The sequence below is a fragment of the Eucyclogobius newberryi genome, unplaced genomic scaffold, assembly GCF_026437365.1.
Source record: "Eucyclogobius newberryi isolate DKJ021-1_F unplaced genomic scaffold, fEucNew1.0.hap1 SCAF_9, whole genome shotgun sequence".
Lineage (NCBI taxonomy): Eukaryota > Metazoa > Chordata > Actinopteri > Gobiiformes > Gobiidae > Eucyclogobius > Eucyclogobius newberryi.
In genome coordinates, this window is record NW_027316532.1 from 27959612 (window position 1) to 27982038 (window position 22427).

The 22427-nt window shown below is 39.7% G+C and overlaps 1 protein-coding gene across 4 annotated transcripts; it reads right to left on the bottom strand.

The window, feature by feature from the left end:
• Positions 1-5529: 5529 nt before the first annotated feature.
• Positions 5530-22111, bottom strand: armc9 (armadillo repeat containing 9). 4 transcript variants are annotated; one of them, XM_072438651.1, is made up of 25 exons: positions 21959-22111; positions 21743-21868; positions 21500-21667; positions 20489-20644; positions 20316-20408; positions 19318-19342; positions 18881-19038; positions 18666-18752; positions 18038-18073; positions 16511-16545; positions 16331-16439; positions 16149-16241; positions 15608-15698; positions 15367-15490; positions 15150-15289; positions 14818-14894; positions 14573-14647; positions 14329-14419; positions 14194-14246; positions 12541-12636; positions 12131-12240; positions 11438-11568; positions 10998-11097; positions 8726-8907; positions 5530-6068 (listed from the first exon to the last, which is right to left on the bottom strand). In XM_072438651.1, the coding sequence occupies exons 1-25, from the start codon at positions 22031-22033 to the stop codon at positions 6046-6048; spliced, it is 2454 nt and encodes an 817-aa protein (XP_072294752.1). In that variant the 5' UTR covers positions 22034-22111; the 3' UTR covers positions 5530-6045. The 4 variants fall into 4 exon arrangements, with proteins under 4 accessions (XP_072294752.1, XP_072294749.1, XP_072294754.1 ...); XM_072438648.1 differs by having other exon boundaries at positions 16331-16442; XM_072438653.1 differs by lacking the exon at positions 18038-18073.
• Between the last annotated feature and the right edge of the window lie 316 nt (positions 22112-22427).

Here is a 22427-nt window from a genome sequence, read left to right on the forward strand (position 1 = left end):
TATATTGAAAGAGAACAAATCACTTCTGGAAAATAAAGGTTTAAATGGGTCCTAAGTTGGGTCCTAGCTTGTCCTATGAAAATGTTATTGCTTTGCCTGTAATGTTCCACAGTTTGGTATAAACGTATTTACGTTTCATTTATCCAATTTCAAGCGTTTATATCACCAAAAATACTTGGCTTGGTGGAGTAGTCTGCTTGTCTTTATAGGGGTTTCTAAGTTGTATGCCATTCTGTGGAAAAACAACAGGCAAAACAACATCTTCATGGGGAAAAGAAGCTTTCAGACCCTCAACCTAAAATGTAGTAAAATATTAACAAACCAGGGTGTTCCATTCTGTAATTGAGTGTTCTATTTATTCTCAAAATGTGTCACAGATACCAGCTTTTGATGTTATAAGTCCAGTATTGTTTTATAATGATTTTGTTGTGATTTGCTCTTATCCTGCGATTGATGACTCATTTCAGACTCGGGCCTGTTTGATAAATCCTGTTATTGCAATGTCTGTCCCCATTTCAACCATCTCGTCCATGTCACTATTGCCTTTGGGAAAGAATAAGACCCTGTTTCTCTCTGTGATTCCAAACATGATTTTTGTTCTTTACAGTACACACAGCTGTGACTGAAATCCTCTTCCTCCTCTTCTCTCTCCATTTCCTGTCTGTTCCAGTCATCCTTCTCAGGGCCATGTGCATCCTGTTGCCTGGCTGCCGTGTTTTTTCCCGTTTAGATTTTTTTTTTCCTGGTGTGCTGGTGGATATAGAGCAGGGTGCCAATGGGTGCGTTCAAGCAAATGTTTGTCCCCATTTTGGCTCAGGGAAGGACAGTGACTCACAGCAACAGGATGCTGTCTTGTTACTGTTCCATTCAAAATAAGCATTGCACAATGAAATAAAAAATTAATCATTTATAATATGATAGAAATTATTTATGGTAAACAGTTACAGGAAGTGGCACGAAAGACTTATTAAAAGGCTATTTGATCAAAATCTAATATTTTCTTCCAGAGCATAATTAATTCATATTAAACAAATGTAACTACATTAAGATAATGCAATATTTGAATATTGAGTATATTGTATATAGTGATAGATATAGAGCTGATTAATAATGAAAACAGAACATTTCCAGATAAGCGTAGAAATGGATATTTCTGCACTTTAGCGAGTAATTGTTTTCACTTGTTCAACATTTGTCTGACGATACCTCAACTAAAACCTCAACTAAGTACTTTTAAATTAACACATAATATCGTCTGAATATCATGATCAGATTGTCAAAATATCTTGAGTTATTCCTATTGATTTGTCAATGGTGATGATAGACATAGGCATATTTTATGATATTACAGAAATATGCAGACAATTTAATGTATATCTATATACTTTTACTCCACTTGTAGCAATATACTAGTTGTTTTGGATTAATTTGTGCATTATTTGCCTTACTTTTGATCAGAAAAAGTTGCTCTACTTTGACTTTGAATCGTGCCAAACTGTCTGAAAAATCCCATGTACAACGGTTACAGTCGCCACACATTCAGCCCACTCGTTCTCACATAGTCCTAAACTATTATGCATTATCTGCTATCTCCTGAATGGTGTCCACCCTAACCCTTGTTGAGATAGCGTAATGTGATCCGCAGAGACCCCGACCTGTACAGTACTATTGTGCCGAGAATAGAAAGGTCCAAAGATCGAGACCGTGATATTAACCAGTTACTACGTACAGAGCCTCTCCCGTCGTATCCATGCCGAAGCCTTCTCTCGACACGCACCTGTTACGGGAAAGTATGCGCATTGTGAAATCTGTGTGAGGTGACCAACTTGGCCCACTGTCAGTCCCGCCTCCAGACGTGTTACTGACAATTATCTGTTTGTATTTACAAGAAGGAGCCTGACAATGGCGGCCTTTGAACACAAACGATCGGAATCCACTATGGACTTGAGAGGAAGTTTTCCATCCGCTGTTGACTTTAGAACACCTGTGAGGCGGTGGAGAAGATTACCTCGTGGTGAAAGAAGTATCCCAAATATGCAGATAAGTGGAGGGAGTTGAAGTTAAAGTGTCTGAAAAAAATCTGACACACATGAAAAAAAAGAAAAGAGTGTAAAGTTGATTGAAGTAGAACGTGGAGCTGCTCCTAATAGTCATAGGCATTAAGACGAGACTAAACTCGGACTGAATTCAGATTAAATCAAGACTAAAACCAGACTCTTTGCATATTTTAGATCACAACACAACATAGGTTCTAGGGAAAGATGGCCAATCTGATGGAAGATATAAGCTTTATTAACTTATAACAATAATTTGATGATATATATGGTGGAGTTCTACCTACACATCCCATTGCTATATTCAATTATTTTCTTTTTTCCCCCTTGAAATAGTCTAGTTTATAGTTGTCACAAGTGTACCTGCCTTCTATCTGTTACCTGGCTGGAACAGTGTCAGAAACTCCAAACGTCCCACCTCCTTTTCCGATAAGTGTGTGCTGGTCGGGGGGCTGTCTTGTTCCTCAGTCACCGTGAAGGAATTTACAGCCCTCCCAAGAAAAGAACTCGCTGGAGGGGATCTTTGTCTACGTCCCTGTTCCTTCTTTTACACCCCCTTCCCGTGTTTCCACCCGGCTGTCAAGTGAGTATGCTTCGTTCTCAAAGGGCTCGAGGAACAAAGGGGATGTGAGCTGATGTCTGTTATGGATGCCTCCGTCAGCTGAAGCAATAGGTAAACGCACACCTTCCGCGAATGGGCCCCTTTATGTTTACTAAACAGTCCTTTAAGGTCACACAAAACACCTTTTCATAGGACTCTGGGCAACATACATTGGTTTTCAGTTGATATTAGGTTACAAGCAGGTGTAAATATAACATAAACTAGATGGTCATTAAAAACAAGGTTGTAATTTTACCATAACATTTAATGATTAGTGAATGTCATATTCAAGGTTAGTTTTACTAGAACACCGTGCCTTTGTTCAGTCTACTTTTAATAGTGTGTTTGCCCACCAGTGGAACTCGCCAGTGTACATAGTGTAAAGCTGAGGTACACGGTGAAAGGTTAAGAAAATAAATGTATATAAAAGAATACTTGACTGCAACATTGTGCAACTGATGTAAGCGGAAACAATTTGATCAAACGTTTCTCTCATTTCCTCAAGAGGCGTAAAACCTTAAACCATTTTGATACAAAGGTGTATAATGTATTCAACCGACTGTGATTGTAATGTCTTCGTTTCATGTGTTTTTTGGCAGACTTTCATCGGTCTTTTCAGTGCTGCGACACAAACTACAAGCAGAAGAACAAACACACGCAGTCAAGTGTTAAGATAGATAACCATTAGAAATAGACCTTAGATCCAACCATTTAACTAGAATATTAAAATAGGTGTAGCTGGTCACAATGTCGTGAGTTCGATTTCCGTCTCCGACAACTTACGCAAAGTTAAAATAATAAATTATATTATTAACATTGAGGACATGCCAAGAACAATTATGAGAGAAAGCTAATATTATCATAAGGTGTATTCACATTTGCATGCACACATTATCAAATCATGGACAGAACAGAACGTACCCTTGACTAGAACTGGAAAGTCTACATGCAGGACTAAATTGGGCTCAAACTGGGACAAATTTAAACACAGTATTAGTTGTAGTAATTACTGTAGCTCTTGGAGATATAGATTTAAACACTTCTGGTAATAGTAATGTAAGTCATGGAATTTCTGGGTCTGTTGTCTCGACGCCGGGCCCCCAAATTTCAGTCGACGGGCCTAATGTTAGAAATACTAGTGGTAGTGTTGGTGGAGATAGGAACAGTTCAGATCAAATCCCCGGAATAGGAGCACAAGTAGCACTAACACTTACGTTTACATACTTTTTGGGGACATTACATCGACTTACCGTACATGGCTTTCCTGGTACATAGTTACTACTTGCCTAAGCTCTACCTAAACCGTAACCTATTTTAAACCATGTCTGAACTTTAAAATCATGTTGTTGATCTAATAATAACAGGATTTCCATTATTATGGGGACAGGATACAGACTTTAGTCCCCACAAGTTGATAAATACCTGCCCATCTTATCCAAATTGGGACTAAACATAGACACACCAAGTAAAATATTTCTTCATTTGCAATACTTTAATTTTATTTCCACTTATAGTTGGCTGTACAATTAAAAAGCCATCGGAAAGTTGGGAAGATTGTCTGAGTGTTGCTTGTTGGTTTTAAAGGAGTGTTGGGGGAGGAAATGCTGTCTCCCCTTCCCTGGCGTCACAGTTTATCGGTCATGCTCATGCCGTCTGCTGATAAACCCACCCGAGTGGTACTTGTGTCACTCGGGGGGGTCTCCAGGGGCATCGGCCACTTCTCTTTGCATTTTTTTAGGAGATAGATTCCAGCTTGGTGGCGTATTAAAACTTTACGGCCTTCTAAATACTCATAAAGAGCTGGCTCATTGTGCTAAACGGTGCTTTAAGTGGTGTTTTCCCATGCCTGCGAGCACCATCTCCAGGCCCAGTATCTGCTCCGTTGTTTGGAGAGAGAGAGAGAGAGAAGCGGTTTCCTACAGCTGGACGGAGCGAGTGTGGATGAAGCGGAGGGTTAAACTGCCACCTGGCCCCAAGTGCGTCATGTGCATGCGGTTTCCTTATATTGTATTAGAGCTCTGCAGGCAGCATCCTCAAAATGCTCAACACTCGAGGGACAAAATCGGGGAGGGATTTGACCAAAAAGGTGTGCGCGTGTTGAAAAGGGCAGCAAAAAGTGTTGTGGACTGTAGTTATAATCAAGATTGGTTGGTACTGATGTAGAATACTGTGACAACGTTTAGGCAGGTCTGAAGTGGTTTCAAAAGAGAGTTTGATTATGATTAATTTGGGTTAAGTAGTATGTAGTATTTCTTTAGCAGTTCACATTTACCGGTAAATAGAATAAACACAATATACTTGGAATACAACTCAGTAGAACAAAACAGTTGTGGAAATATCTGTTTTTGTAGTCATAAGTTTTGAAGTAAGCAATCTATTAATTTTATGATAGACCTCTGTATTGTCGACTCCATTGAGTATTTAACCTACTCAATACACATGTCATAATGTGTACAAACTGTGGAATTACTGCCAACTGCCTGTCGAACATAATTTGTACTGCTCTAGTTCGGGCACGACGCCACATTAACGATGTGATTTTGAATGGATTTATCCAAAGGTTTAGATTTTAGATTACAAAGTGAACACATTTGCAGCCACAATTAACTATGATAAACGGCAGGATTTGTGTAGAAACGAATGTCTGAACTATAAACTTCAACCCATTTCATCAACAACAAATAACTGGTATTCAAGTCTTTCATACATATTAGTGTCCACTAAAAACAGTATATGATTCCTACAATTCACGAGTCAGTGCAGACCTGTGTCATTTGTAAACATTCACTGTGTAAGTTAAAAATAACTTAAGTCTTATTCGGTCAATGGCAGATTATCACTATATACAAGAATATTCACACACACACACAAAAAAACAGTTGAAATCCCTTTTTCTGATCAAATTAACATCATCAATACATCAGTCCTTGGCACGCTAACTGTTAAATCGATTCAAGTTTGAGATGGCAAAAACAATGCGGTGCCACTTAAAAGCTTTAGCTCAGAAAATGAAGGTAATGATTAGCAAACAGGAAGATTAGCCAGGAAATACCTGAGTGAATGGAGATGCAGAGGTGAATGAATACACAAGGTGAAGGGGGAGGGCCAGCTCCGGACTGTGATTATTGTCTGACCCACTATAAAGTTACCCAACAGGTCTACGCTGCTGCAGAGGGGGTGGAAAACAGAAGAAGGGGAAAAAACGCGCCCCCCACAATCCTTTGCATTGTTCGGGCCCCACTCCCCCCCCCCACTTCTGCCTCGCTGTGGGTGAGGCTGATCTGGACCGTCTCTGCCGCGCGACGCCGATTGCCGCTGGCCGGGGATGAGGTTACAGGAAGTCCCATGCTGCGGGGGAGATAGTGGCGCTCCTTGGTGACAGGTCCCTCTTCACCTCCTCTTGGACGGGCCGCCTGCAGGAGGGGTGGGGTGGGGGGAGGCAGAAAGGGAGAGTACCGAGAGAAATTATGTCAGGTGACTGTTGAATAATGTGAGGTGATAACAAAAAAGGACAAATCAAAATGAGGTCTGAGATGGCAATACATGGTCTGGTTCTTTGTAGAGATTGGCGATAAATTGGTTCCGATATTGGTATCAGCGATGAGGGTCTTCCTAGATATTGGCATGGGTCTGATATTGAAAATGTAGCAGATATTTAGCAGCAACATAGTTTCTAAACTGCTCCAATCTCTGTGTCACTTTGTCATTCCTAGTGTGTCACCAGTGCGTCAGATTTGTCTTTTTGAATGGACTAAAATTGGAAATACAGAGGAAGAGCAATTATTAGGAGACAAAGAGGCTAGTTTGATAGTAAACAAAAGAGTTCTGGTGAAACCAAAAACACCTTTTATCAGGAGGTCCCGCCCGGTGCGCAGAACCCACTCAGAGTAGGATAAATATCTGAGTTCCCGTTCTTGATTCACAGATTGAGAATGACCCTCGGAGGAATGTCAAAACATCCAGATGACTACAACTGAATTATTAATCGTGAATATTCAGGTCACAATATAAATAGAAAAAAATAATAATAATCGTGACAATTTTAGAAGCAAAATTACGTTTTTTTCCCCTTTATTATATAGTCCAAAAAAAATACACCTAAATGTAAATACCTTTTCATCTGGCTGTTTTTGTCATATTTAACTTTATTTTGGTTTTCAGAAAGTAATTTTGTAAAGCCGGGCACAGCCTTAGTAACATGTTAGACAATGGGATTGAAATAAATTTTAAGATTTCACTGTTTAGACACAGTCTCACTCTCAAAAATCGTGAATAATCACTCAATCGTGATGTTTTCCCCCACAATAACTCAAATTTGATAGCGTGACATTCTTACGCTGAATATGTAGATATATGTAGATAAAACCTTGCTAATATTTTACCTAACAATTAGAGACCTTCTGAAATCCTATATTCCACTGATCCACATCACAAAACTACATGTTGCTGGACCAAATATAGATTTTTATGGGTCCATTTGTCACCTGGGTTATAAAAGCAGACATTTCCAGTGCAAAGTATCAACTTTTCATCCTGATGCAGCTCAACTTATGTCTGAACTTTGGACAAATAAATCATACTCCTCGATTACGCTAAGTTACCCTACCCCAGCAATATATTAACAACTGCAAAAATGACCACGGGAATGTAACGATAGCTATGGCGTTATGTTTATGGCGCTACTGCCCCTCTGCTCTCGTTCTCGGCGCTCGAGTGGGTGCGCCATGTCAGCCACGCAAACACCTCCAGCGTCTCCCCTCCAGCGAAACCACTGCCTCCTCCGTCCTGCGATTTTGGGTTTGACAAAAGTGGCGCGTTCTCCCCTGCAGCCGGACGCCAGCAATACAAAGCGTTACACATTACACTCAATTGCACGCGACGGTTGGCAGAAACGATAAAACAAAAACGCTTACGTCTTTTGTTTGGGATGCCATGTCTGCGTCTCTAATGCGTTTTGAGTGAAGCCGGGATTAAGTGACTTCCTGGTGTGTCCATAGATGTTTGACACTTGCCAGGCCTCAGAAGCACCGCACACACTCAGACGGAAGTGGTGGCTCTGACCATTAAGTCTTATTAGAGGCTTTATGATAAGAGTTGCCAGTCTAAGAGCCGGAATACGAATCGCTGCAATAAGATTAAGACGCATGAGGGCATAGAGAGATGGTATCAACCAACTAAAAGCAACAACGCAAGCCTCAATTCCATCCGACGACGACATAATTGTGTAAGTTTTAAATGTGATACGGTCAGCTTTGAGACAATTTGAATATTACAACTCGTTTGTACTTTTCTACCTTGTGCAGTTTCACCAGATAACAGGACATGAAATCAAAAGTGAATGATTCCCTTTTAAATGTAGAGCTAAACCAGTGTCAAGTACTTTACCTTTTGAGTCTCTGCTTTTGTTTAGAAAAAGCAAGAGGAAGGTAATTAGAGTAAAACTATCACAAAACAAAACCTCCGGGGTAGTACGCATGAACACTTCTTAAACACTTTAAGAAGTTTTAATCAGTCACTCGCTGCACTGTTCACTTTCTGTACTACATCTGTAAATTTAACTGTAAATGTTGTGTACATAGTAAGCCTATTTTTATTTTTAACCTATAGTAGATTTAAATAGTTTTTTCTTTAATACATGCCCTTTTTGACTTTATTTAGGTTGATTTATCATTGTTTTATGTTCCACCGTATCTCCAAAGCAAGTTCCTATATTTGTGAATTCTGTTCATTGGCAATAGAAATGTGTATAATACTGTGCACACACTGGTTTAGAAAGGCAAATTTCAAAGGAAGTATAGAAATACAGACCTATCGTTTGTATATATAGTAAGATATGCAAATCTAGTTAAAGGGGTAAAGAATATTTTCTTTCATGTAAAATTCAGGAATCTACATCTTTTTTTAAATAAAAGTAAAAATTCTTGGAAGTATATTAGAACACACAGTATTTAAGACCTCATTAAAATATTTGCATGTAAACTTCTTTCCGCAGAAACAGAATATAAAAAGGGTGAAGTTGTTGCAGCTGTCAGTAGTTTTGATTTTATTTACACCACTGTGGGCCGCTTACTTCCACTTTTCTGTGACGTCTCTCCATCGGAGGCATCAGAGCCGGGCCTGCTGCTCTGCTGTGGGTCACAGTGGGAGAACTGCGGGGCCAGGACACGACTATGGCTGGATCCTCTCTGTAGTGATGTGCCGTCAGGTGTGCGCGGAATTTTTGACTTACTCTCAAATGCGGGAATATACTGCCTGAGGAAATAAAGGACAAAAACAAGGATACTATATTTCAGGAAACAAGATTATTATCACAAACTGCTCACTTGATTCCTGTATGCCATGGACATTTTATCCTGTCAGAAGGGGCAATGAAAACGTGTAATCCTCTAAAAAGATATGAAACCCGATACAACAGAGCACAATAGTCCTGAGAGACTCAACATGTGCCGACCAGTTCAGTTTCACAAGTCCCACATTCAGTGCATTTTGGTACAAATACATGCAAATCAATCAACTAGATTGAACTAGATCTAGATGAAGGGCTAAACAGGTTTATTTGATTTGTTTTCTGTTGTCCTGTCTGGCTCACTCAAACTTGTTAAGCCTGTTGCACTGAACTGTGGAAACAACTGACATGATGAAAAAATATACCTGACCATCATATTTGTGTTTGTATCACAAATAAAATGTGTTTATGCTGTGAATGAGTCGGTCCTCCGAGACCCACTGACGTTTCAGAGTCAAAAGAAAGGAGTATAATGGCAGAATTCTCAAATCACTTGTCTCCAGTGGCAATCTTATAATATAATAGATGGATAAATTACAGATATAAACTCTGTTATACGAGTCACAGTGGAACCAAAATGTAAGATAAAATCTATCTATAAGATAGTGTTCTGAACCGTGTGACTTTTTGAATAGACAAAAGGTCATGCCACATTACAAAAGCTCTAAAATGACAGATAATGAAGAACGGGCACAAAGGAACTAGACATTAGATTGATGCAACTAAATGATTCATTCTTTTACTGATATTATTATATTATGATTTTAACTACTATGTAATGGCATTAAACTTTGGTCAACTAACAAACATTTTTTGACAAATATAATAATAATAACTTTGGTAAAGTGCCTATAAGTAAAAGCCCTAACTTTATATGAACACAATACATCAGGACAACAGCTAGAACAGGTCATAAATATTAATGCACAGCACAGGAAGGGGCAGAGCCAAATATATTTCCTTAGAAGACCTGCTGTAAGTGATGCTGTGCATTATCAAGTCGATTTACATTAATTCTTATGATCAGTCTTCCGGTAAGAGACGAAAGGATGCTGAGCAGAGTAGGATTGGACACGTCATTACTTTTCTACACAACGCAAAGGCAAATTTGCCACGAGACTAACAAAAGGTGTGAAATGCATTGCGGCCTTACACAAATATGAGATTTTCACATTAAATATCCTTCTTCCCTCTTCCCAATCTTAAACTTTTGATGTTGGAAAATAGTCTGGTTGCCACTCCAGGTGTGCTTTCTGTCCATGTAACCAAAGGAACAGCTGTGTTTTTGCTAACAAGCACCAACAATGCAGTGTTTCTAAGATTCCATTGACTACTTTGTTGATCACGCTGAAGTCCCTGTCATTCAAACCAGGGGTGAAATCAGGCGACTGGACTGAGACCAGGACAAGCTGTTTGGTAGCGGTGTTGTGCGTCCCTGGGGGATAAGCGGAGAGATGACTGAAGCAGTTTCCTGAGACTCATTACTCTTGGTGAGACTGAGGAGTCGGGTTCCTTTGGGATTTGAAGGAGGGCCGGAGCCAGGGAGGTCTGTCTGAATGGGTCTCTTTGTGGGTGCTGCTGGTTTAAACGCATGTCACAGGCGTACGGAGCGCCTGGCCAGAGCTGAGTCACCCATTGGGGAGTGGGCCTGCCAACCCCCCAAACCCACAAATAACTCAGAGTCGACAGGATACACAACATATTTATGTGCATCCATTGAAAAGCATATTATCATAAAGCAATGGCTAATTATTAAGGGCAAAGCCGATTATAGCTGAAACTACGGTATATCTCATTTTGACAGCATCATGACGTCATCTCTGGATTAGCCTGTTGCGAGGAAAGTTTCTGGTTGTTTATTGACACTATTCTGGTATTTCTTATCAACATAAGAGTGCACTTCAGACCAAGAGTGTTCCATTATAATATACTGTACGAGTTCACAACAATATTGTGAAACTTTTGATTTTGCACTAAGTTAACAATTTGTGTTTCGTGCTTCTTAACCTGACAGGTCTTGGGTTTTAGAATCTAGCCTTTTCCAGGTCATTTTTACCTCCGAGAATATCCATTCTGTTCTTCCAGTCCTTTTGTGGCATGACCTTCAAACAGCGCATCCAGATCTATATCCTGGGAAAATCTGACACTTTCAGTATCTAAAAACAAAACAAAAAAGAAAACATAAATTCAAATCTTAAATTGACTTTTTGAAAGGAGAAATAGCAGATTCATCAAAATCACAAACTACACAGTGTATGCATCGATGGATTTCAGAATGAAACTAAATTAGAACCGTTGTCATAGAATTTTAATGGGAAAAAGTAGCATAACTGTTGCATATAACAGGAAGTTGAAAGTATTAATATAAAAAGTATATTATATTAAATAATATTCTACAAATAGACACAATTAGATGATTGATTAGTTGTCAACTGTTTCAATAAACACAATTACTGGGTTGCATCTCTGGTAAACATATATGTTAGAAGTACTGACCAGTGCTCTGATGTAAGGAGTCAGCGGTCAGAGGGCGGCTGCCAGAGCGAGTGGGAGGTCGAGAATTGAACGGAGATGGCGGGAGGCTGTCCTGACCTCGGTCACCTCCACGACTGCCGGGTCTGGAATCCCTGAAAATGATGACAGGCAAAATCACTATCACAGTCCATCATAAGTGTGGTCAGACTCTCTTCCGCTCTCTAATTCTCCCTCTCTTTTTCTCTCACTTTCTCTCTCTCTCTCTCTATTAATTCATTTATTAATTTTTAGATACGGTATAGCGTAGAACACATACATAAGACGTACAACTACAGTAGGTGGTGGTAAATGCACCTTTTCACTTGGCTGCCAACCACCATTAAAAGTAACGCAACATAAGTGTGGCCATTTTGTCTTTTATTATTACTTCCGATAAGTGACTCACTATAATTTACTATTCGCCACAGTCATGTTAACAATTACAGCTCCACTTACTTTGACCTACTGTACTATTTCTTCAGGCATCTCAAAAGAATTTGATATGAAATACAGTATTCAGGTCAAGTGAGCCATTTGGGGATTCTCTTCAATTCAGGCTCAAAGTACAAACTCACAATGATATAGGCAACTGTAAACTGAGACACTCAAAATACTACAGACAATTTAGACAATTAAAACAAATTCCAGACCAAAAAATCTAATTACGGTACATACCCAGAGTTAGAATGTCTCAGTCTTGGCGTGACAGGGCGCTGGAGAGGTTCAATATCGCCAGATTGAGCAGATGAAGATTGCTTTTTTGCTTTTGCCATGTTGGTCATAATCTAAACACACAGAACAAAAATACTCAGTGTTGACTGGGAATATACACCGACAATGTCATGAGGAGTAAAAATCCTTTATATTATCCATCAAACATGAATAATAGAAAAACCATGGGGAGACTGCTATATCTATTTACATAGCATTTTCTGCCAGCATTATACAGTATCAATATCAGTGCTGTGCCAGACTCAAGGTCAACAAGTGAAATCTTATTCATTTTGTATCAAAATACACACAAAGCCATTGGAGGATGGAGGCTACTTAAATAATAACAGTTGGATCTGATTTCTAGTTCTTACTCCCAGGTACTCTGTAGTGAGCAGACTCTCCCCAGACAGTTCTCGCGGCTGTGGCTGGAGTATTTCCTCTTCCAGGCCCGTCTCCACCAGATCCACCTATTACAGAAAAAACAATAAATCACCAGGTGATTATAAAGATTAAGGTGAAGATGTGCGCTCTCTCTCTTAATACAGTTCTCTATAATCCCAACGAGCCACCATGTTTGCATATCGGTCTGGCATCGGAGTGGAGGACGCCGTCATCTCCCTGCTGCACCGCTCTCTCTCTCACCTGGAAAAGCCTGGCAGCTCTGTGAGGATTCTGTTCTTCAATCTTTCCAGCGCCTTCAACACCATCCAGCCGCTGCTCCTGAGGGACAAGCTGGAGACGGCTGGTGTGGAGTATGACCTGGCAGAGTGGATCCTGGACTACCTCACAGACCGACCCCAGTTTGTGAGAGCCCGGAACTGTGTGTCTGACACTCGGACCTGCAGTGTGGGGGCGCCCCAGGGCACTGTCCTCGCGCCCTTTCTCTTCACCCTTTACACTGCAGACTTCAGACATGACACGGACAGCTGTGTCCTGCAGAAGTTCTCTGACCACTCTGCCATCATCGGACTCATCACGGACGACGATGACGCGGAGTACAGAGGACAGGCGCAGGACTTTGTGGACTCGTGTCAGCGGAACCACCTCCTCATCAACGCGGGGAAGACCAAGGAGATGGTGGTGGATTTCCGCAGACGCCACCCCACTGCCCCCTCACCAGTGAACATCCAGGGACGGGACATTGAGAGAGTGGACTCATACAAGTACCTGGGTGTTCATCTGAACCACAAACTGGACTGACTCATAACACAGACTGTACTGCACTTTACAGGAAGAGCCAGAGTCGGCTCTACCTCCTGAGGAGACTCAGGTCTTTTGGAGTGACAGGGCCACTCCTGAAGACCTTCTACGACTCTGTGGTGGCATCAGCTCCTGTACGGTGTGGCCTGCTGGAGCAGCAGCATCACAGAGAGGGAGAGGAAGAGGCTGGACAGAGTCATCAAGAAGTCCAGCTCTGTCCTGGGCTGTGCTCTGGACTCTGTGCAGGAGGTGGGGGACAGAAGGGTCCTGGCTAGATTCACATCTATGCTGGACCATGAGTGTCGCCCCCTGCAGGACACTCTGTCCGCTCTGGAGAGCAGCTTCAGTGAGAGACTGATCCACCCTCGCTGTGTGAAGGAAAGGTTCCGTAGGTCTTTCCTTCCTGCTGCTGTCAGACTTTATAACAAACACTGTTAGTCCTGAACACTCGCAATACTGACCTAACCTAATACTGATGTGCAATTCTGTCGTATGTGCAATTGCTGTTGGAATCCATGTGCAATTCATGTGCAATTACTGTGAAATTCATGTGCAATCTATGTGCTGTCGTGACACATATTCATGTGCAATTACTGTCGTGATCACATGCAATGGTATTTATTTATTTATTTATTTGTCTATGGGAGTTTTTATTTATTTATAGGAGATCTTCTACTGAAAGTGTTTTTCAGACTTCCTATAAGTGATCTGTTCTTCTGTATCTACCTGCGTTGCACCAATGAAATTTCCCCATGTGGGACAATAAAGGAATATCTTATCTTATCTTATCTTAAACAATTTCACAACACAATTTTTATGCTTACATCAAGGTCATCCTCTTCTTCGTCATCATCTGACTCGGGTCCCTCGTCTTCAGCTGAAACAATCAGATACACGACTTACAAATCGAGCCCAAGTGAATGAAACACAGAAATAGATAAAAATAGAAAACATCATACTTGAATTCAATTGTTTTATGACAAACTGAATTTGTCTCTTCAGGTCTGGATCATCCTCTTTGCAGTAACAATAAAGAATCTCATCGACACTCTGTTCAAGCAAAGCACAATACACGTCAGAAAGAAGGCCGACACAGTTAAAATGTAAATATATGTAGTTTTATTAGACCAATAAACTGCTCGTTGCATGCCAATATCTGACTGATCCTTGGTCTATAGTATAGTAATTGTTTAACCATCTTACCATCTCTTTGGCTTCCTGCCTCACAGAGGGAATAGACAGGATGCTGTACAAGACTCCATTTACATACGGTCGAATCTGAAAGAATAGGTCATATATATATATATATATATGCTTTATACCTGCCATCAAAATCATCAGGATATTCAGAAGCAACAATTAGACAAAAACAGAGAATAGACCGTGCCAATTTCATTCACCGAGTTTTGGTTTTAATAGCTATATTTTTAGTACAATATGTGCAGTACCTCGTGTTTCTCGTGTCCCAGTAGATCAGTTAGAACTTTAAGCATATTTTTGGCCTTTTCAGCACACTTCCTTTTACCTGAATCACACAAATAAAAGAATATTCTCAGCCTGTCGTCTTGTACACGGCAGATGCCAATGTGAAACCGGTGTGGAGAGTGGGAAAGACAGCCAAGCATTTTAGATATGATTGTAGATTAAGATATGTATTGTTTGTATTACAACATTAATATTATCAACATGTTATGTATAATGTACTTCTTGGCTCAAGCAGCTAATAAAAAGACAGAAGGATGTACTGGAGTAATACTGCGCTGGCTTTGTTAGCGTGTACCCTTTGTTCTTAGACAGAGGTTCATGAGTAGTGCCGTAGAGTACTCCAAAGTATAGTCGTTGAGGCAGTCATAATCCTGCAGTTCATCCATGATATAACCAAGCAGACCGTCCTCTATCATGGCAGTCTGCTGACTCCTCCTACAACAGAATACACATCGGGATAACTTTGTAATTCTGCATTATTCGGGGAAGACGACAACTCACAGTTATTTCACCTGAGACTGAGTTTCTGCAGTGCAGTTAGAACATTTTCTCTTGTAACTGAATCTTTTTCCTCCTTCTTGAGTGTCTCTGTCATAATTGTCAGACAGATGGGGATCTGAGAGAGATAAGCTCGGCCTGAAATGACAAACGCAAGTGAGTAAGTGAGGAAGTATGAACGTCAGCGAGGCATTACGGCTCATAGGATCGGCCACGTGATTAGCATGAAAGGAAACTACAGACTGGATCGCTTACCCTCAGCTAGAGAAGCGAACGCATTGATCAGTCGAGCCATGAACTGACGGACAATATCATTTGTAGACCGCAGTAAAACAAGCACAGTTTTCTGGACAAAAAAAATGAGGTCTTTTTTTAAAATATATTCATGAATATATGTATTTATTTATTGCTAGGTAGTTCTATGACACACATTCGAGAGGTAAGATTGAAGCCTGACACCCACAAATGCATTGCATATCCAATTATATGCCATTAGTGTCCAATAGTGTTGTTGTAAGATCGCAAACAAAGAGTCGAGCTGGGAATTGAGGATCGTTTACTGTTCTGTTCAGGGATAATGTTCCATATTTCAAAAGACTTGTGGGACACTGTACACTGGGAGACAACAAGCTCCTGTAAGCCTAGCATGTATATGTTTTATTTCAAAGCTGCAAATGTTCTGATGGTTAAATAATAACAATGCCGTACTATTAGAATTGCACTCCCACATCACAATGACATAAGCGCAGTACAACCTCTTCTAATCCGTCTATTATCACTGGGATGTTGGGCAAACCTGATTCCTGCTGAAGCGGTCGAACAGATCATTGCTGATGTAAGCTTGGAGCACCGTGTCTCTCTGCTCACCAGGAAGTGACCGCGTGAGTCTCTACAACAGCAAGTTAGTTTTAGATTCTTAAGATACAAGCGTAGTGTACAAAACCTTTTCTTCTGCTCGAATTAACCAATAAGAATTACCCAGCGCAGTGCTTGTAGCAGCAGAGCCTTGAGCCTGTCCGCGCCCTCCATCAGATCTTTCTTCAGCTTGTCATAGTCCAGTGAGGGCAGCATTGGCACCTCCTTGGGTCTCCTGGGAAACAACAGGAAGGAAATGGAGACTCTCAAATGGAAAATTAGTTTAAAATGCTGTATACTTACTGAGGTGCAAGAGACGCTCTGAGGATTGAGGAGGCCTGCGGCGAAGATTTATATGAAGACAAAGTTTAACAAAGTTTTATTAACAGCACAAATTCTGTATATATGTATAAATATAATTGTAATATTCATTGTTTTGGTTATTTGATCTGGAACAAAAACACATTATTTTAGATATAATTAATAAACGCATGCATGATTGTTTAACATGCACAGCAGTGTTTTGTAGAGCTTTATACTGAGACTACAGTGGCACAAGTGTCCCATACGGGAATCATTTCATTTTATACAATTTATGGAGAATAAATGTCATGTATTGCTTCTGCTGATAAAAAAAAAGAGCTGATGTCATAAGGAAATGTAATAATAATTGGTTTTACCATTTTCCCCCCTGCATGTTTGTATACTATGGGGGCAAAAATGAAACTACACAGGGCCACCATAGTCTCCTCTAATGATGGGAAACACTGTACAATCCCAAACATGCTGTGAGTAACTATTAGTGTATTAGACTAGAGTATAGTCAAGATGTTTAGAAACAAGCATCGCATTTATGGGATTTTGAGTGGTTATCGGTTTGTGATTTTGAGCCTTGAAATTGAAGCTAAAGCCCAGCTTTAAGCTTGGCCTGTGAAAGGTTGTGTGATTGAACCATGTCTTCTCAGATATCCAGTGGACTAACCACATATTTGCATTGCTCTACAGCGGAATTTAGGGAAGGCCTTTGATACCTGGACTCTTTCCCGAATGCCTCTCTTTTACCTCTAAACATTCCTGCCAAAAGGGCACGCGTCATTGTGACTCAGAATTCATTCGATTCTACACAACTCTATTAGAATTCAGTTGTGTTCTTGTGAATGATTGGATGCACACATTTGGTTGACTGTAAACCATAACAAGTTGACCTCAATTCTCCACAATAAACAGTTTATATGAGTGCCGTCTATTGTCGTCTCCTCTCAGGCCGTCTTCTTACTATTCACTCCTATTGTTGATATCTCTTTGTTCAAAGAGCCTTTGGTTTCACCAGAGTATAAGATTTGATTACTCTACTCAGATAAACACAACTCTTCATTGTCAGATCTCAACAAGTAGGTTTTGTTTTCATCACTACAAATACCTGTAGTTTAAGGGACCCGAGCGTGAGAGAGGTTGTAATAGAATATAGTTTAATTCACATTCCAGGATTCTAGTGGTGTTGGTAAATGCAGCACGGGGCAGCATTATCTTTACATCTCTCAAAAGAATGGCTAAAGAAAGAACAATGGATCATGACTGGAACCTTTGGGAGCCATGTGACATAAGGATGTGAAGGACAAGTACTTCAAATAATAATGCATTCAATAATCAAACATTTTAGCTAGAGAGACCTACATGAAGACCACACCATTGGTTACTTTTTTAGGAAAGGTCAGGGATGCTGGCACAGAACGAGCGGACCAAAGAGAGGGAAGAAGCAGGCAGAAGCAAAACGAGACGTCTAGGTGACATTAGGGAGTAGAAATGGTAAACAAAACATAATAAACTTACATAGCCATCATCATAAGGACTCATAGAGTAATATCCCTTTGTGGATTAAGCACAGCACACACAGAAACACAGCACACAGACAAACAACACAGAAAAAGAACTCGGTTAAGCAGCACACACACAAATATGTTCCACATGAGTAGCCGGTGGTAAGCATGACGGCTGTGAGTTACAAAGTTGGAGATGTTGGGCAATTACTTGAATAATAAACCTTTTCCCCATTTTAATGTTCCTCATAAATGCCATTAGGTTTTAAAATTACCTGGTGTTACATTTCATCAGAATATATATTGCCTTCAGGTGAAAATTGTTTTCACAGCATATATTATATATATTATATTATGTATACTACAGGACCAAAATTGCTTTAAAACTTCAAACTATTCTGATTACATTGAACTTGTGTAATATCAATTATAATCATTATAATTATTTTATATATTATCATTTCTGCATGAGATAAGCTACAGTAATTGAACAAGGCTGACATTTCTGCATACATCGTGTACAAGCATGACATGTCGGTGCTTCCATTAATAATATGGCCTTAGGCCTTGTTTTTCTCACCTGTGTTTGTGTGTCGTGTTAAAAACGTTGTAAAGTATAAAGTTGGTGTGATTGTACTTACAGTGCCAGGCCTGGTGAAGTCTGTGCTCTGCCTCATCTGGCTGCTGAACAGGCGAACACACACACTTTGCAAATACTCCGGGGAGATCTACAAAAGCACACAACATGGTCTATAAAGACGTCTGTGGAATAGTTTGATGATCAGTTTTAAATAAGACAAGCTATAACTAGGTGCTTTGTTGGTCTCTAATTGGCAATGATGAGCTTTTCACCAACCATTTTTCCACTGACAGTCGCCTCCAATGAGTCGACCAGCTCAGCGGTTATTCCAATCAGGTTGTGGTAGTCAGCCTGAATCTTATTAAACTTCTTTATGTAAGTCGCAATGCGCCGGTCTGACTCAGACAACTGGATCTGCAGCTGCTGCATGGCTTCTGGACACAACAACATATTACATCTGTCAAATATTCAAGAATCTATATTATGGGTAAGAAATTATACACAGGTAAAATACTATGTTAAGGAATTTTTTATGAGGGCAAGATGCTTTAAAATGTGCTTTTCACAATATAATTTAACTGGAAAGCGGTACATTACTTGTATGAAATATAATAGGTGTAACGTATCCATGTTTTAGCATTACTGCCGGTCCATGGACAAAGTAGACATTTAAAGTTTAAACAAGGTTCAATGGAGAATGAGTTGTGACGTACCTTTAGTGCGTCTGCCTCCCTCCCTCTACAGGATGCTTGTTAAAGTCAAACACTTAATAAAACAGACATGTACATTGTCTGCATTGATCTATAATAATCCCTGTGTCTCAGTCAAGTTTAATGGTTTAACATATACATCCTGCATGGAGAGGCCAGTGGCGTTTCAGAATGTATTTGTTCCTAAAGATGCGAGACAGACTTCTACTCTGACAATGTTCAAATCTAAGCTAAAAACAGTTATGTTTAGCTGCGCATATGACTGAAAGGATTTTTCTTTGCACTCTTCTCTTTTGTTTGTGATTCCATTAGTTTAGACAATCAGTTGGATTGATTTAAAAAGGATTTAAAAAGGAGTTGGACTCCGAAAACACGTTACCCTCTGTGGCTAGGTGTTTTTTTTTTATTTTATTGTATTTCTGTTTCTGTAATTTCTTTGTGATTTGAATGCATTTTTCCTGCTGTGTGAAGCACTTTGAATTGCCTTGTGTATGAAATGTGCTCTACAAATAGACTTGCCTTGCCTTAAGCTGAACTATACTTCTATAGCACTTTCTATTATATGCTGGCGTGTGGGGTCTTACATGTATTAGCAAAGGATCTACAGCAGAACATCAGGCTGGTCCTACAGGAGGGAGAGGTTCAAGTCCCATGGAGCAATGTCCCTTTCAAGTATTTTGGACACATTTATCAAAAGGTTCTCATTTGAAAGTAGCTGGATGCCATAATACTGTATGTCATGTCATGTATGTTCCAAGTTATTAATGACATTGAGGAAATTTCAGCATTGATAAAAATGTAATAGTTTCTTTAAATTCATATTTTTTTCATGGATTTGAACCCATGGATAGGCTGAACATTGAAATATACATTCCGCCACTACACTTAGTTCCCTACAACTGAAGTGTAATTAAAGTATAACTAAAAGAGACGAAAGTATTGCATTATAGGGAAAGGTATCATCAGGAAAAGGTAAACTAAAGTAATAAACTAAAGGATACATATAAACTTAGCAGCCTTGGACTGTTGGGTGGCTTCAGGGTAAATGCCAGATATTGCTCGAGCTTATACTTCAATTTAGGTATCCAAGAGTCCTGAATCAACACAAAAGAGGAATTGGAAGTGATTATATGGAATGATGTAAAAATGTGTGTATAAACTGGAAAATTCCTACCTGGAAAAGATTTTTAAACGAAGGGTGTACCATAGGATTGGGAACAAATGGCAGTGCATAGTAAGGCAGGAATTCTGTTGTTTCACTCAGCGCTGCTCCTTGTGTCTCAAGGAATTGTTTGAAAAGGGAAATTCTATCCTCAAAGTCACCTGGCTCCTGAATTAACATACAGTAAAATAGAAACGTTGTTTCATTATCATATTCTAATACAACATTATTTATCCTGATTTTGCAGACATTGTAAAGCAAATGTACAAGGGGATGCTTAAGCTCAACAGCACAGCTCAGTGGCCACGTTGATCTTTGCACACAGTTTGTTCTCCAGGATCAGGAAATGTATTTTCATCCTGTGGAGCACATGGTCTTAGACCAGTAAAGCTCCCATATGCAGGCTTCAGGCTTATGCACCTCGGGCTTCCCAACAATTGAATACCCCGCCTTTCAGGATAAGCATTATAATGTTAATGTTGATAAATCTAATCTGGTAGAGTGGCTCTAAACAAAGAAATTGAGCTTTTATTTCAAAATAGCTGAATTTTCAATCCCACTTTATGGCTAGATGGTTACCTTGTGATCTTTCTGCAGATTGCAGATAAATAACACAGACACACATGCACACACTATATGTATTCAAATAGATTACACTATTAAATATTATTTTACTAAATCATGAATCATAATTTCAAGTTAAGCTTGGATTTAAATCAAACAAGTCGTTAGTAATGGCTGTTGAGACTGAGATGATTATGTATCAAATACACAAAAGAGCAGGGTCAGTCCTGACTCCTGTTACACTGCCTGTACTTTATGAATAAAATATACATAGTATAGAAGAAATATAGTTGAATAATATAGATACAATTCTGTCACTACAGACAAAGACAAAAAAGTATAGTTAGTTACATTTAATTACTATACCCATCCACTCTCCTGTATGTCCCAAAATGGTTGATATTTGCAGATATATATAGACACAAACCTTTAGAAGTAAAAAAACAACATGTTACATACCCGACTGAACTGTTTCCTCAGTGGGTAGATAGTGAAGTGAATATAAAGGTAAAACTCCAGACTCTGGGCCTCGGCCTCTGTTTCCTTCACTTCAGGAGAAATGTGGTTTGACCACAGTTCGAAGAACACCTTATGGTCTCCATCATCAAAAGAGGTAAGGAGGTCTCTCTGTGACACACAAAGTCAAACAATAGTCAAAGGGTTCAATGGGGAAACACATGCGCCACATAATAATAGTATTACCTGGATGACTCTCATCTTTGAGTCTCTCAGAGAGCTCCCTTGAGGCTTGGAGACCAGTTTGCCTTTGCATTGACACTCCTTGTCAAAGCTGTTAAGCGTCTCCTCAAAGTCCTCAAATTTAAGGTACTAGTAAACACACAATTCACAAAACACTGTTAATACAAATAAACGCCAATAGTCGTACTATAAATAAATGAGACCAATTTGTTTAGTTACCTCTTTGATCATCCCAAGAAGATCTGCTTCAGTTGCGAGGATGTCTCCCATCTCGGCTGCCTCCTTGAAACTCATGTGCGCGACTGACACTTAAATATGCTCCAGTCCTGATCAGAAAGTGATTACGTTTCCATTAAACGTGGGGAATCTTCTGTAAAAGAAGGTGAAATATAACAACACAAATGAAGCATCACGCATCAAGGGAAGAAAGCTCCCATCATCAGTCTCTCTGGTGGTAGCGTCACGAAAATTAAACCGTTGTTTTCATCACATTTGTATCCAACCAGCTGTTTAAAACTCTCTTATAGAACACATAAAGCTATACACTCACTAACGTTGAATTACTTCGTTTTATTATCCCTAGCTACTTAGCTTACGTCTCAAATGGATTTTTAAAGACAACATAAGGGTCAGTCAGCAATGCGTAGTAGCTAGCTTTAGCACAGAGTGAACAGTTTAAGATGATATT